A 14,540-nucleotide genomic window follows, 5' to 3' on the forward strand; every position below is an offset into this window, starting at 1 on the left:
GTGTATGCTAAAGTGTTAGCATAGAGCCTATACTGCCACTCAACATAGTGTATGCTAAAGTGTTAGCATGGAGCCTAGTATCACTCAACGTGTATGCTGAATTTTCTGCATTCATTTCTTGCTGTAAGCCTTACTTTTCTCCATACTTCCCATTCATGCATTCTACAAACTAACATGTTCTCATGTTGAAATTATCAGTTGCATATATTAATTCACTACATCCTTGTTTGAATTCATTATGTTTAGGCTATATTCTATTTTTCTCTGTATCCTATTACTATTTGCTGCTGCAATGACCCAATAAAGTTTAATCTAATCTAATCTTATCTTAGACATGTATAAAGTGCTTCTTATCCTTCTCATTCGTACAATTACTTAACACTTGTTGAAACTGTCAGTGTGTATATGACCCACATTTGTTGTAATCTTGTTTTCTATTCTAGCTTTTATGTTTATATTGTATTTTTCCCCACAGGAATCATTCAAGTTTTGTCTAATCTAATCTTATTTTAGGTAGTGGAAGTTGCTCCAGTCGTCATCGAGGGTTGAAACATTCCTGAAGTGTTTGAATACACTGAGGAGGCAGCGTCACAGTCATTACAGTCACCATAGACTGTCTCTGAGGGCTGTAATCCTATATGCAAGTCATTGTGTGTGTGTGTGTGCGTGTGTCAATGTCAGTCTGTCAGTGTGAAAGAGAGAGCAGGAAAGATAGAGAGGGGGTGGAGGTGGAGACTTATGTCAGCGTTGGGCAGTTCTACTGAAATGGTTCAAATTGCAGTCCCCCTCTAAGAATATTATTTAAAAAATCAATTATGTGTTCAGATTTGAGATATTTATTAAGACCATATTAGCGTCTAGTAAAAAAGTTTTGTGTTTTAAAGCAAAGTATTCTATTTTTATGAGTGCATAACAGTCCATAGCTTGTCATATGCATGCTAGCTGTTTATGATTTGTGCTTAAAATAAGCTTGTCAATACCTAATTTGCATGTTTTACAAAGAAAGATTGCATTTCAATTTTGATGAAGCTTATTTATTAGATATTTAAATTGGTTACAAAATTCCCCCCAAAAAATGGCTTATATATATTTATATATATATATTTATTATTATCTTGAACATTTTACACCATCTTTTGGTAGTGACATATTTTGGGAGAGCAGATGAATTCCATAAAATTTGGAATTACATTATATGAAATTTGACTGTAATTTTAGTAGATATGTGTGCCTTATATATGGTGTAACATATGTATGGTCAAAGTTTTGCAAAAATAGAATACAAATTTCAACTTTTTTCTAACCCCCTAATTTGAACCATTTTGGTAGAATCACCCTCTTAGTGAAGCTACGTTGAAAGTCTAGTTTTACAAGCTACCAGTTATTTCACGCTAGAAGAAAGTGAACTACAGCAAAAAAGCTAATATTAAAAGCAATATAGTTTTGTTGACTAAACTTACTACAAATAAAAGAAAGAAAAATTAGTTCAATAATTAGTAAAAACAGAACATTATTTACATCTGCAATGTCATATACAAAATCACATTATACTTCATAAATACCACTGATTAGCATGTTAATAAATATTGTATTGTATATTATAAATGCAAGAAATGTTTGCTGTGTTTATAAAGAAAAAGGGGAGTGGCAGTCAATGGAGATTGAATCAAGATATGAAAGTGATAAAAAATAAAAGAATGGAAAAAATGTGTTCCCTTATATTATTTTTAGCCATATTGCAGTAGTCTCAGAATGACAAAAAAGTAATGAACTTTGAAAAACACTTTCCAAAGTTGAATTTGGCTGAACTACCACCAAGCTACTGCAAAATGTAGTTCAACTAGTTGAATTATAATAAAACTATTTCCTAACTGCTACTGTACTTATTCTAAATTAGCTGTAAATTGATTCTGCTGGGTGTCAGTTCACAGTATCTCCTGTAATCGGGTCATTCCCAGTAAAAATGAGTTCAAACGTAAACCAGTCTAGATGGAAGGAAAAAGGCTGGAAGACTCATCAGACCAGATTACTTTTTTCCTTTGTTCAAGGCTCCAGGTTTTGTGCTCCTTGCACCTGGTTATGCATCTTTGTATGTTTGCCTACAACTGGTTCTGAAAGACCATAAATACCAGCTTTATGAAGCTCAGTACAGTTTTTGCTGAGACTGTCACAGAGGGGTTCACAGATAGGAAAACACATAACAGATCATCCCTCTTCCCAAAACCAATCTATCTTGCTATATTTCAGAGCAATAGGACAATTTCCACCTACATAATACAATCAGTTCTGTTTGTGTATCGGTTTTTTCTTCTCACTTATCCCACTCAGTGCCAGCTCTCTCCTTCTGTTTACTCTGCAGTCAAATGAGAATTGGATGAATCTGGTTAGTCTAATTGGTTAAATGATGTCAGCACAGATCACAGTGGGTAACTAGTTAGCTATGTCCAGTCTCTGATGGTGACTATAGCCTCTCCTCAAGCTGCCCATTAAGCAGGAATTTTATGGAACATTTTACAGCAATGATCTCAATGATTCTCAATTGTTTTCATATCAAGGACCCTAATTTAGTCCACATTAGAGCCACAGGCCCGCATTTGATGAGAATTTCTCTCTCAGACCCAAATCTGAGAATATTTCTATTGTTAGATATGATTTTGTCCAGAATCCCATGACTGTCTGTATTGTAGGTAGAGAGATAACAGAGAAACTATGATCAAAACAGTCATTCTTCTACATTCTCTAATTGTGTTCACTTCTTGTAAATTAAATAATGGTGAAGTTTAACAATTCATCAATTTGCTGGGGACCCCCTGGAAGCCGCTCAGGGACCCCTGGGGGTCCCCGGACCCCACGTTGAGAACCGCTGATCTATGTCTATGTCCAGCCTATCCTTTCCGATACAAAAAGCAGGAGAGGCCATAACAGGAATCAATAGTCTGACCTCCACTGCAGGGGCAAACGGGGCTTGACTAACATTTTCTAACTCAATTTCCCTTGTTTGCGGATTCATTTTTAGCATCGTGCCTCTAACAGAAATCATGTATCGGGTGGTTTCCGTTGCCTAGCGAGCCCCTGTTTGGCCCTAATGTGGAAAAATGGATTTAATGAGAGACAATGTACTGTCAAGCACCATGAAAAATAATGTGATTACAATCTATTGGGAGGGAAACATATTAAAACTGGAGCATAGGCTGCCCAGCGATACCTTGCATGGAGATGGGAGTCTCGCTTTTACGGTTTGAACTGAAAAAAAAATTAATAAATAAATAAAATAAATAGATGCGACTGAAAGTGAGTGAGTGGGAAAAGCAGGGGATTACTGCTCTTAAAGGGATTTAGCGATCACTGCATTGTGCTAACACTTGTAAAGCATGCTGGGATGTGGTGTGTTAAGGGAGTGTGGGGAGCATGATTGATGGCCCATCTGGTGTGTGTGTGTGTGTCTGTGTGTGTGTGTGTGTGTGCATATAGACACACAAACACATCGGCGGATATCAGCAGATGATGCATCATAAATGATAAGCCATGACTTGCTAAAAAAAGATGGCACTCTTTAATAATTCAAAAGGCATTACTTAAGCCTGAATGGCAAATCGCGTACAGAGGCTCATTCAGAAAGAGGTGAGTGATTCCTTTTAGCCAGATAGATTTTTAGCTGTTCCAGAGGCTTTTTTTTTACCCTGAAAAGTATCAGATTCTGGGGGAAACACTGATAAGTCGCATTAACGGTCCAAAAATACTGTATGACTTTTGAAATATAGAAAATTGAAAAATGAGCACATGTGCAACTTGAGAGTCAAAGCAGGGATGAACATAAGATATTTTTTCTTTACTTTTATTGTTATGGAAGAGGATTAGGGCCACATGAGAAACATGTATTTGAGTTCTGAGATTAAAGTCAGAATTTTGAGATTAAAGTCAGAATTCTGAGAATAAAGTCAGAATTCTGAATTTAAAGTCAGAGAATTCTGAGATTCCTAAATCATAATTCTGAGAAAAAAACAGAATTCTGAGATTAAAGTCAAAATTCTGAATTTAAAGTCAGGGAATTCTGAGATTCCTAAATCAGAATTCTGAGAAAAAAACAGAATTCTGAGATTAAAGTCAGAATTCTGAGAATAAAGTCAGAATTCTGAATTTTAAAGTCAGAGAATTCTTACATTCCTAAATCAGAATTCTGAGAAAAAAAACTGGGATTAAAGTCAGAATTCAGAATTCTGACTTGAACCTCCGAATTCTGAATTTAAACTCAGAGCTCAAACACGTTTTTCACACTTGGCCCTAATCTCTTCCGTAGATTGTTTACAACTGAGAGACGGGAAAGATGGGAGCGAGAGAGAGGGGATGATGTGCGATAAAATACGTGAATTTATTTTCTGGCTGAATCCTATACTTGTATTTGTTTTTAAGATCAGCGAATAAATTAAATCAATCAGTCAATCAATCAATCTAAGGTCCCAGGCCAGATGGGAACACATGGACATGGACATTTAACTTATTTTCACACATCATGTGACTACATTTCCTTCCAAAAACTTCCATGCATTCCTAGATTTCTCAAGATTTTTTCAATTTTGAGTACATGCACAGAAAATCTTAGTGTAAATCCTTGAGATCCTCATTTTTTTTTTTTGCACTTCCCAGAGATCACCTGTCAATCAAACAGTGTGTCAATCACCTGTCAATCAAACTACTGTGGTGTCTTTTTCCTTGTATTTTCTCTTGAGTCCTACCTGTTTAGGACAGCAAATGTAAACTGCCTATAGGTTGAATCACTGCTGTGTTCTGTCTCGGGTAGAAAAACAGACATTTGGGTGAAAATGTGGATTGATTAGGACTAGAAGCTCCTATGGTGTTATGTGTTAGTGGCAGGCGTTGGAAGACAGGTCGGTTGGTATTTTTACTCCCAGTTGGCAGAGCCTCTCCTCCAGATTGCGGCACAGCTCGGCCCGCTTGGCGGCTCGGCCGGGGTGGGAGGAGAGTGGGAGGCTGGAGAGAGAAGAGATGGAAGTGCAAACACTCAGAGACACTCGAGAACGCACTCATGGATGTAGACGCATGCATGTAGATTAGATACTTCAAAATGTAATAACACATGTGAGGAAATCGGGCAATTGCAGCAACAAATGGGAATAGGATACATAGGGTATAAATAAGAATGGAGGAAATGGCTTTAAGGAGCTGCTAACCCTATAAGAATTGCATTAGTCTGGGTTTCAGTGGAGAGATTTAGTGTCCCATGATGGTCTCAATGTTGTTTCAGAGGCTTTTCCACCCTGATAAGAATAATATTCTGGGGCAAACACTGTATTTGCAACTTTTTTGGCACGAAAATGGTCAAATTTAAAGGCACAAAATATTGTCTAGCTTCAATCTATCGGTCAAAGCTTAATATATACCATGTGAATGTAGGGGTATGAGTGTGTAAAGGCTGTGTATATTATCTGGCAGCTGTTCAGGTTATTGTTTGTGTTTCCTATTTTGTTTTCCCCACTTTTTGTATTTATTATTATTATTTTTCCATTTCTTTGTGGGCCTGTTTTGTATGTGTTTACCTTCACGAATCTTGAAAAAACTGAAAAATAAAATACAAAAAAAAAATATATTAAAAAAGCTTAATATATACAACATGCAACCGACAATGAGCTTTGAAATCTAAGCCTAAGCCTAAATCTAAAATGGAAAAATCAGTAGATATTGATTTCTGTACACACATTATACAGGAGTCAATGGGCACCAGTGCTGTGTTTAGATCTGGTGTGTTTATGTGTGTGTGTGTGTGTGTGTGTGTTGGGGGGGGTCATTAAGAGTCCAACACTTTGTCCCAAGAGGGATTTCCATTTGATTTAATTAGGCCATGCAAGCTCTTCCGCGCAAAGTGTGCCACTATAGCAACAACAACAACAACACACACACACACACACACACACACACACACACACACACACACACACACACACACACACCACCTCTGGCTACTTGTCATGCGCAAACTCAATCCAGACATAAACACTGTTAGTCTAGCAGGCAGGTTAAATGCACTGGCAGAGGTTCAATACTGAATTACATCGACTGCTGTTGCTCCAGGATGTGTGTGTGTGTGTGTGTGAGTGTGAGTGTGAGTGTGTGTGTAATGTATACTTGTGCATTCCTCTTTTAACACTGAAAACAGTAAAGTCAGACCCATTATTCCAATTCCTGGCCGTCAAAATAGTAAAATGGCAACTAAAAAACTGAAACTAAACTACAGTTGGAATAATGGAGATGGATTAAAAAGTTGAAGATGTATGTCTAATACGCATCAAGCCATCACACAAAGCTGCTCAGAGCTTCTTTCAATCAGATATCCCTATATGGCCGATGCTAAGCTTTGATGTGCACACACACACACACACACACACACACACACACACACACACACACACACACACACACGCTAACCCAGGCCTGTCAGACCTGTTGGGAAAGTCAATATGCCTGATGGGATTACATTAGACACAGAGCAGCACACTTCCTGCTTGTAACAGGAGGTGTGTGTGTGTGTGTGTATGTGTGTGTGTGTGTGTGTGTGAGTGAATATCTGGTAGGGGTATCAGTGTCATACAAAAGTTATGGTATTTCTGCCTCTGGGGCTATCACACCCCCTCTTTAACATGATACCCAAAAGACTGTTCCCTCATATTTAACACTAATATTTTCTCATGTGGTACTGCAGTGATCCAGTAATCCGTAGATTAAAGTACTATTTTTTTTTGCTACTCTCTATCTGATTGCTATAATACAATATTCAACCTATATCCATTTCATGAAAGTTTTTCCATCTGTGTCTGGTAGCTCTTTCCCGGGAAAAATCCTCTGCCGCACAGGAAGTGATGCGTTTTATGTTTCCAGTTTGTTTGGAATAAACAGAAAAATGTCAACAGAAAATCCAAGCTCCACCCACACTGTTTGATTGACAGGTGATCTGTGGGAAGTGCAGTGCAGATTTGTATTATATAAGCCTGCTGTCACTCAACACAGTGTATGCTAAAGTGTTAGCATGGAACACCAGAGCTAACAATCCACTGGGGACACATTAATGATTTTGATGTTCTCATCATTTAAAGGTATAGTTCAATCAAAAATGAAACTTCTGTCATCATCTCCTCCCCCTCATGCCAGTTGAAACACAGGTGAAGTTTGTCCATATAACACACAGGGAGGCTGCAGCACAACTCCATAGCAGCCTTCTCCAAAACAACTGAAGTCAGTGGGGACCAGTTCTTCAGAGTTCCAAAAAGAGCAAAAAATGAACATAAAGTTATTCTATACAGCTTGTGCAGCATAACCCACGTCTTCTGAAGCCACACGATCACATAGTGAGTGGAAAAGACTGATATTTATAGCATTATTTAGTGCAAATCTTTACTACAGCCATTGTTTATAAAAAATCTAAAAATGTTTCAAATGTTTTATAAGGCTTTATGGTTGTAATAATGTAAGGCAACATGAGCCATGATATGAGCTATAGTTATGTGACTAATTAGCCTACAACTGGGTAATACATAGGGCTGGGCGATATGGACAAAATCAAATATCACAATATTTTTGACCAAATACCTTGATATCGATATTGTGACAATATTGTAGGGATGACTATTGGTGCTTTCACAAAATATTTACACAATGATATTTTTGATAAATAATCATCAGTAATGTGGATATAATGACTAAGTGGGTAAAGGCAAATAATAGAACAGCTAGAACAGTCTGGTAAGTTCAGAAAATGACATCACTTTACTGTAATGCAGCCTTTAAAACCAGGAAAAGACACTTATGCCATATCATGATATTACGATATCCAAAATATAAGACGATATCTAGTCTCATATCATGATATCGATATAATATCGATATATTGCCCAGCCCTAGTAATACATTTTGCAAAATGAATATTACAAATCCATACAACCAAATCACTGTGGCTTGGCTCTGTATTTCATGCCATATTAAAGTACTGATCCATGTATATTAACACTAGAAAGGCCAAGTGCTGTCAATTGATTGTTGTTGAATGTCTCTGCTTTCAAAATTCTCCTCCACTCTCTGTACAAACCAGCGGTTAGATTCTCAAAATCTCGCGAGGAATCGTCAACTGTAATATGAAACTGGGATTCATAACGTGATCAAATGACATGCATTAAGAAAAAAGGATTCAGTATTGTTGAATTTTCTGCATTTTTCTCCATATATACTGTACCTCCATCACGAGTTTTAGATAAGGTGAACAGCTAGTAATGCACATATCCAGGTCTGCACCTTCTCTACATAAGTTCCCTACAGCTTAAATGGAATATATTTTCTAAGGTGTACTCTACTGTGTCTACTTTCTGTACATACTGTATGTATGGCCTTCAGTAGACTTGCTAATGTGACCATTATGCACATTTGCCCATACTGTATATGCACTGTAACTTCAGGTTTTCTTCATATACTCATATCCTTATAATGTCATATGTTGCATATATCTTGATGGTTTTCCACTTACCTCATACTGCGTATTGCATCCTTAACAGAAGACGTTCATTCATGAGTGTCTAATGCAATACTAAGATTTTATTCTGTGTGTGTATGTGTATATATGTATCTGCACTAATGTATGTACTTGTGTCTATATATATACACAAGTCTATAGATATATATATACGTATGCATATGTATATATGCATACACATGTATATGTGTATGCACATATGCATATACGTATATATGTGTGTGTATATATAATGTGCGTGTATATATATATATATATATACAGTACTGTGCAAAAGTCTTAGGCACCCTAGATTTTTTATATGAATTTCTTAGAAGTCTTAGATGTTTATTTGTTTTCTGCATTAGTGTGTCAGTACACTGCTGTTTATTGTAAATTTTTGATATTCAGAAACTTTTCATTTCATTAGTTTTGAAAGCATCTTCGCTTTATGGATATCTTTGACATATGCCTAAGACTTTTGCACAGTACTGTATATATATACTTACTGTATATACTATGTAGTATTTTTACGTGTATGTATTTTTAGCCTGTGTCTCATAACTGAGTGGTGCTCAACCTCTTTTTTATTGGGGTAATATGTTGCTCTGTTTGATCTGTATGTTGAGGAGTGACACATAAATAAACATTATCTATCTATCTATCTATATATATTTAGTATTTTGGTATATTTTTTCTCTCCTTTTTTTCTTGTTGCACTGCCTCATAATGCTCTAACTCCTTTTCTATCATGCTACTAGCAGTCATGGATTTCCATTTAAAATGTTCTAGTGTTGTGTTACCTCCCCATTTTCTATATTTTTTATTTTCTTTTTTCTTGCTATATCCTATTACTGTTTGCTGCTGCAATGTCCCAATTTCCCCACGGAGATCATTCAAATTTCATCTCATCTAATCTTCAGGTGTGTGATAAAAAAAAAAACAAAATACAAAAGCGAAAAACCCTGCTAGGTCTTCAAATCGAACTCACCCATTTTTTTTAAAAAATCGTACTATGAAACAGGAGAAAGCATCTTGACTCCCATCCTTATCTTTCCTATCTTCCCTGGTGGAAATATTAATCATACATAACAATCATGAAGATCAGCCACTGTTCACCATCCTGGAAATACACAAACACTAGACTCAGGCGCTGTGTGTTTATACTGCGTGTTTATTTTCCCGTTCAACAGAATAAAAAATAGTTAAATACAAGCTCTCTCGAATCATCTGAAGCATTTCTACTCAGCATTTCAAAACGGTAATAAAATAGAATGATTGTACCATTTTACAAAAAGCACTCCGTTGTCAATCTTCGTGTCTGTGCGTTTTATCATCAATATTTAATATCTCCGTCTGCAAAACGGCAATAAGGATTTATTTGCATAACAAGTTCGCCAAGTCTATTCAAGCAACAATTAACGTCTGTTTATTTTGAATGTTATTCTTCTGTACGTTTAGCAAGATTATTATCCACACATTGGACAGACGGATTCTTAAATCCAGTATCTTATCCCTCGAAAAGGACCAGTTCTGCTCATGAGATTCAAGTAATTTAATATATTGCATAAGGTATGTATGGACGCACAGAAGATTTCAGGCAGGCATTGCATAGCCTTTTCTAAAGGGACACATGCATAATGTAACAGACTAGAGCAGTGCAATAAGCAGTAGTGGTACAATATACAATGCAGCATTAACCTTAGACTTAACCTTGCATTTAACATGATTACATAAACATTATACAGTACATTCTCCTTAAGTGGTTTATAAAGCTAGATACTGAATAAATATGTGTGGTTATGGCATAGATTACAGTTGATTAAATAAGATTACATTGTGGTATAAATAAAGAGGTTGAAGGCCATCAGAACTTGTACGTCTTCAATACCGTTTTGTACATTTAATGTTCCTTAAAGGTGCTTCATGTAGCATTTTTACACATCAATATACCATTGTCAAATTAATAGTGCGGAGACGATTGGAAGCCTCTATCTTACATCAGTGGTTTTGTTAGTGCTCGTGTTTTTCTAAATGAAGGCCACATTTCCCATAAACCCCATTGCTTCCTGTTGTGAAGAGGATGTTGTTAACAAAAAAAAAGCTATTTATTTCTATCTGTTTGCTCTGGAAGAACAGCGCCCTCTTCCTGTTTTGTGCAGTAAAGCGATCCAGCAGATTTCCCGCCAAATCTAACCTGGTTAGCCCACAGTGTAAAATGCAGTGTAGAGGCTGCCAGTGTTCCCATTTGTTTGCGGTAATTATACCAACATCTCAAAATTAGCATGGTAATGACTTATTGATGTGAAAATGCTACACCTTTAAAATCCCCAAAAGAACGGGCTTTTCCTTTGGGACGGGATATGAACGATTCGGCAATAGGCTCTAAAATCTGAAAAATGAAAAGAAGTCTTTACCTCTGCTCTCTCTCTCTCTGCTCAGCAGCCTGTGATTCACCAACAAAAGTGATTTACTTGAACTCATAATTCAATTCATAACATACTATTTGTGGAGTTGCTATAAACAAAGACTCTCGCTGTATGAGAAGACCTAACAGATTAACTTCATTTGGTCACTGTTGCCGTGGCAACACGTGAAGTCCATAAAACACACAAAGACCGGGAAAGGGAGCGTGTGTGAGAGTGTGTTTGGGGGCAGTCGGAGTGAAAATACAGGATTTAAAAAAAAAATTAAAAAAAAGTTGCAGGTCATTATGGGATGTCAGAGTTTGCACAGAGACCAGGAGTGCTTTCCATTTTTTTTTTTTTACAACTCAGGCATCTAAAAAGGGAGTTGGCATCAAGAGCACACTGTGGTCCAAGAAAATGTCAGGGGGCCAAGGTAAGACCGCGTTCTAATTGTTGCTTTCAGCAGCGGTTTAGGCTTCGTGAAAGACTTAGCGTGGTGTTCGGCCCAAAATAGAAAAAGTCACTTGAACAGCGAAAACAAGACGGTCAAAAAACAGGTACACAGAGAAAACCGAGACATAAGCAAACCGCCTTTACCCACGTGCAACACTTCCCTTTTTCCTGTATCAACGGTAGATCAGTTGGCATGAACACAGTGCTAACAGGCATTATGTACAAGATTAAAACAAAAAAGGTTTTAAAAAATATTTCCCCTCGCATGGAAGAACAAAAGGATTAAACCGTTAAAAAAAACGTTCTATAGACTATGGGATCGACCCAAAAAAAAAAAAGAAACGAGAGGATTTTTTTTTTTTTGGTGTGTCAAAGTACATTCTGCAAATACTGAACAAGCAAACGGAGCACCGGCTCGTCCTTCTCGCCCAGAATTCACAGCAGCGAATTTGGGTTGCGTGAGCTGCTGTGTCAAAGCGTTTGAGTGGTGAAGAGAGTGGGAGGGAAGGAGAGCTACATCAGCAGGCCTCCCACACACACACACACACACACACACAAAGTGCTAGTGGAGTGTGAAGCGTGAAGCGGTGGTAACACTTTACTTGAAGTGTCTGGTAATGCATTACCACCAGATTATAAGCCCAGCAGAAGCACAGATACATTTTTCTTACAATGTAATCAGGCAACCATCGGAACGTTTCTTTCAATTTAACATCATGGAGTTAAAGATACAGTTGCCCCATGAAGTATACTGATTGTAGTTATCATGCACTCACAATGGGCTTATAATGAGCTTAATGATTCCTTATGAGCACCACTTGAGGTAAACGGAGTGTAAGGGTGGGCTGGGGATATTCGATATTGTGGGAAATATCGTGATATTCACGAAATATCGCGATATTCACGAAATATCGCGATATTCGCTACATCAAACTCCTCTCCCATGAAAACACTTGGTCCAACCGAGTGGAGTGGAGCTCCCTCTATACTGATCTACACACAGATTTGCCGATTGCTAGTTAATTTGCCTCAATCACACGCTGGACATATTTGATTTGCGTCATATTCTGGGTGGGAAGTGTGACCGAAAGCAGATGGAAACAGAGCCAAACTGGTACAGCTGGTTATACCAATTGGAATTCCTAGTCACAACAGTCAGGAAAGCTGTACAGTCCATTGGTGATTATTAGATTCCCTATGTAGCCAGCGCTCCATCATAGGACAGAATCCCGTCGAACGAGGAGGAAAAATGACTTTGGTTCAGGAGTGTTAAAGCTGTTATCGTGAAATCTATAATAGCTACTTGGGATGTGCAGTTTTTCAAAATGAGCATGGGATTTGTAGTCTGACTGCAGTCTCTTATACATCCTAGGCAGTAGTCTGGTATACAGTTAAGAGAGCGTGATCTTGAAGTTCCAAAGTGCCGACCAACGTTTCCTACATTGGTGGCGGTCCATCGCAGTGATGCTTGATGCTTGAAGGGAGCAGGGGAACCTGGGTGTTGAAGTTCAGAGTAGGGCTGGGCAATATATATCGATATTATATCAATATCGTGATATGAGGCTAGATATCGTCTTAGATTCTGGATATCATAATATCGTGTATGGCATAAGTGTCTTTTCCTGGTTTTAAAGGCTGCATTACAGTAAAGTGATGTCTTTTTCTGAACTTACCAGACTGTTCTAGCTGTTCTATTATTTGCCTTTACCCGCTTAGTCATTATATCCACATTACTGATGATTATTTATCAAAAATCTCATTGTGTAAATATTTTGTGAAAGCACCAATCGTCAGCGCTACAATATTGTCGCAATATCGATATCGAGGTATTTGGTCAAAAATATCGCGATATTTTTGACCATATCGCCCAGCCCTAGTTCAGAGATGAGCATCTTCCTGTAGGTTGTGTAGTCCAGTTGAAGTTCCTGCAGGTGATGGGCGGTCCATCGTAGCGGAGGTGATTTGTAGTCCGGTTTTCAGGTAGGTAGGTGGTCGTCCAATGCAACAAGTTGCAGGGGAATGTGGAATTTGAAGTCCAGGAGGTGCGGGTGTTACAGTAAAGGTTGTGTAGTCCAGTTGAAGTTCATGTAAGTAGTGGTCTGTCAGAGCGACACATAACGTGGAAACAGTGGGGGATTTGAAGTTCAGAGGTGCGGACAGTAGATCGGGTTCCATCGGTCGAGCGGTGGCCCGTCGTAGAAGCTGCGGAAAGTGAGAGTTCGGAGGTCCGGACGTTACCTTAGGTTCGCGCCGGTCCCGACGTTGAGGCTCTCCCCCTTATGTCGGGGGCGGCCCGTCGTAGCGGAGCATGATGTTGAAGGACCGGGCGAAGTTGTTGGAGAAGGAGCAGCTGCTGCTTTCGTCCCTGAGAGGCAGCAGGAGGGCCAGGAGGAGCAGAGCGAGCAGGAGGAGCCAGAGGAAGAGGGCGAGGCGACACACCCGCTGCAGGAACCCGGACTTCTGCTGCTGCAAGAGGGGGGGGGGGGGGGGGGGACGACAGCGACACACCGGGTTAGCGGAATGGTTTGGATGTGGAGTTAAAACAAAGTACAAGCATAAATCGGTTCAAGAAGATTTACTAAAAAAAATATTTTTAAGAGGTATATGGATGAGGAAGGGTTGTGGTAAAGGTTTAGTTTTATTTTATTGACATCGGGTGGATATTTGGGTTGAACTTAGAATTGGGACACTTGTTTAGAAATTGTATTGGGTTGTACATAGAATTGGGATAGTTGTTTATTAATTGTACTGGGTTGTACATAGAATTGGGATAGTTGTTTATTAATTCTATTGGGTTATACATAGAATTGGGATAGTTGTTTATTAATTGTACTGGGCTGTACATAGAATTGGGATAGTTGTTTAGAAATTGTATTGGGTTGTACATAGAATTGGGATAGTTGTTTATTAATTGTATTGGGTTATACATAGAATTGGGATAGTTGTTTTTTTAATTGTACTGGGTTGTACATAGAATTTGGATAGTTGTTTATTAATTGTATTGGGTTGTACATAGAATTGGGATAGTTGTTTATTAATTGTATTGGGTTGTACATAGAATTGGGATAGTTGTTTATTAATTGTACTGGGTTGTACATATAATTGGGATAGTTGTTTATTAATTGTATTTGGTTGTACATAGAATTTGGATAGTTGTTTATTAATTG

The 14,540-nt window shown here is 38.0% G+C and overlaps 1 protein-coding gene across 1 annotated transcript in view; it reads right to left on the minus strand.

Moving 5' to 3' along the window:
- Nucleotides 1-9,673: 9,673 nt before the first annotated feature.
- Nucleotides 9,674-14,540, minus strand: part of syne3 (spectrin repeat containing, nuclear envelope family member 3) — a 45,708-nt gene continuing 40,841 nt past the window's right edge. The window contains exon 18 of the mRNA XM_071520596.1: nt 9,674-13,839. Coding sequence (XP_071376697.1) covers nt 13,651-13,839 — 189 coding nt within the window. The 3' untranslated portion in view covers nt 9,674-13,650. The remainder of the gene's footprint in view (nt 13,840-14,540) is intronic.

This window comes from Centroberyx affinis, unplaced genomic scaffold (assembly GCF_046629955.1).
Source record: "Centroberyx affinis isolate AG114_WGS23_722 - 3 ecotype Tasmania unplaced genomic scaffold, CSIRO-AGI_Caff_v1 ptg000812l_1, whole genome shotgun sequence".
NCBI lineage: Eukaryota > Metazoa > Chordata > Actinopteri > Beryciformes > Berycidae > Centroberyx > Centroberyx affinis.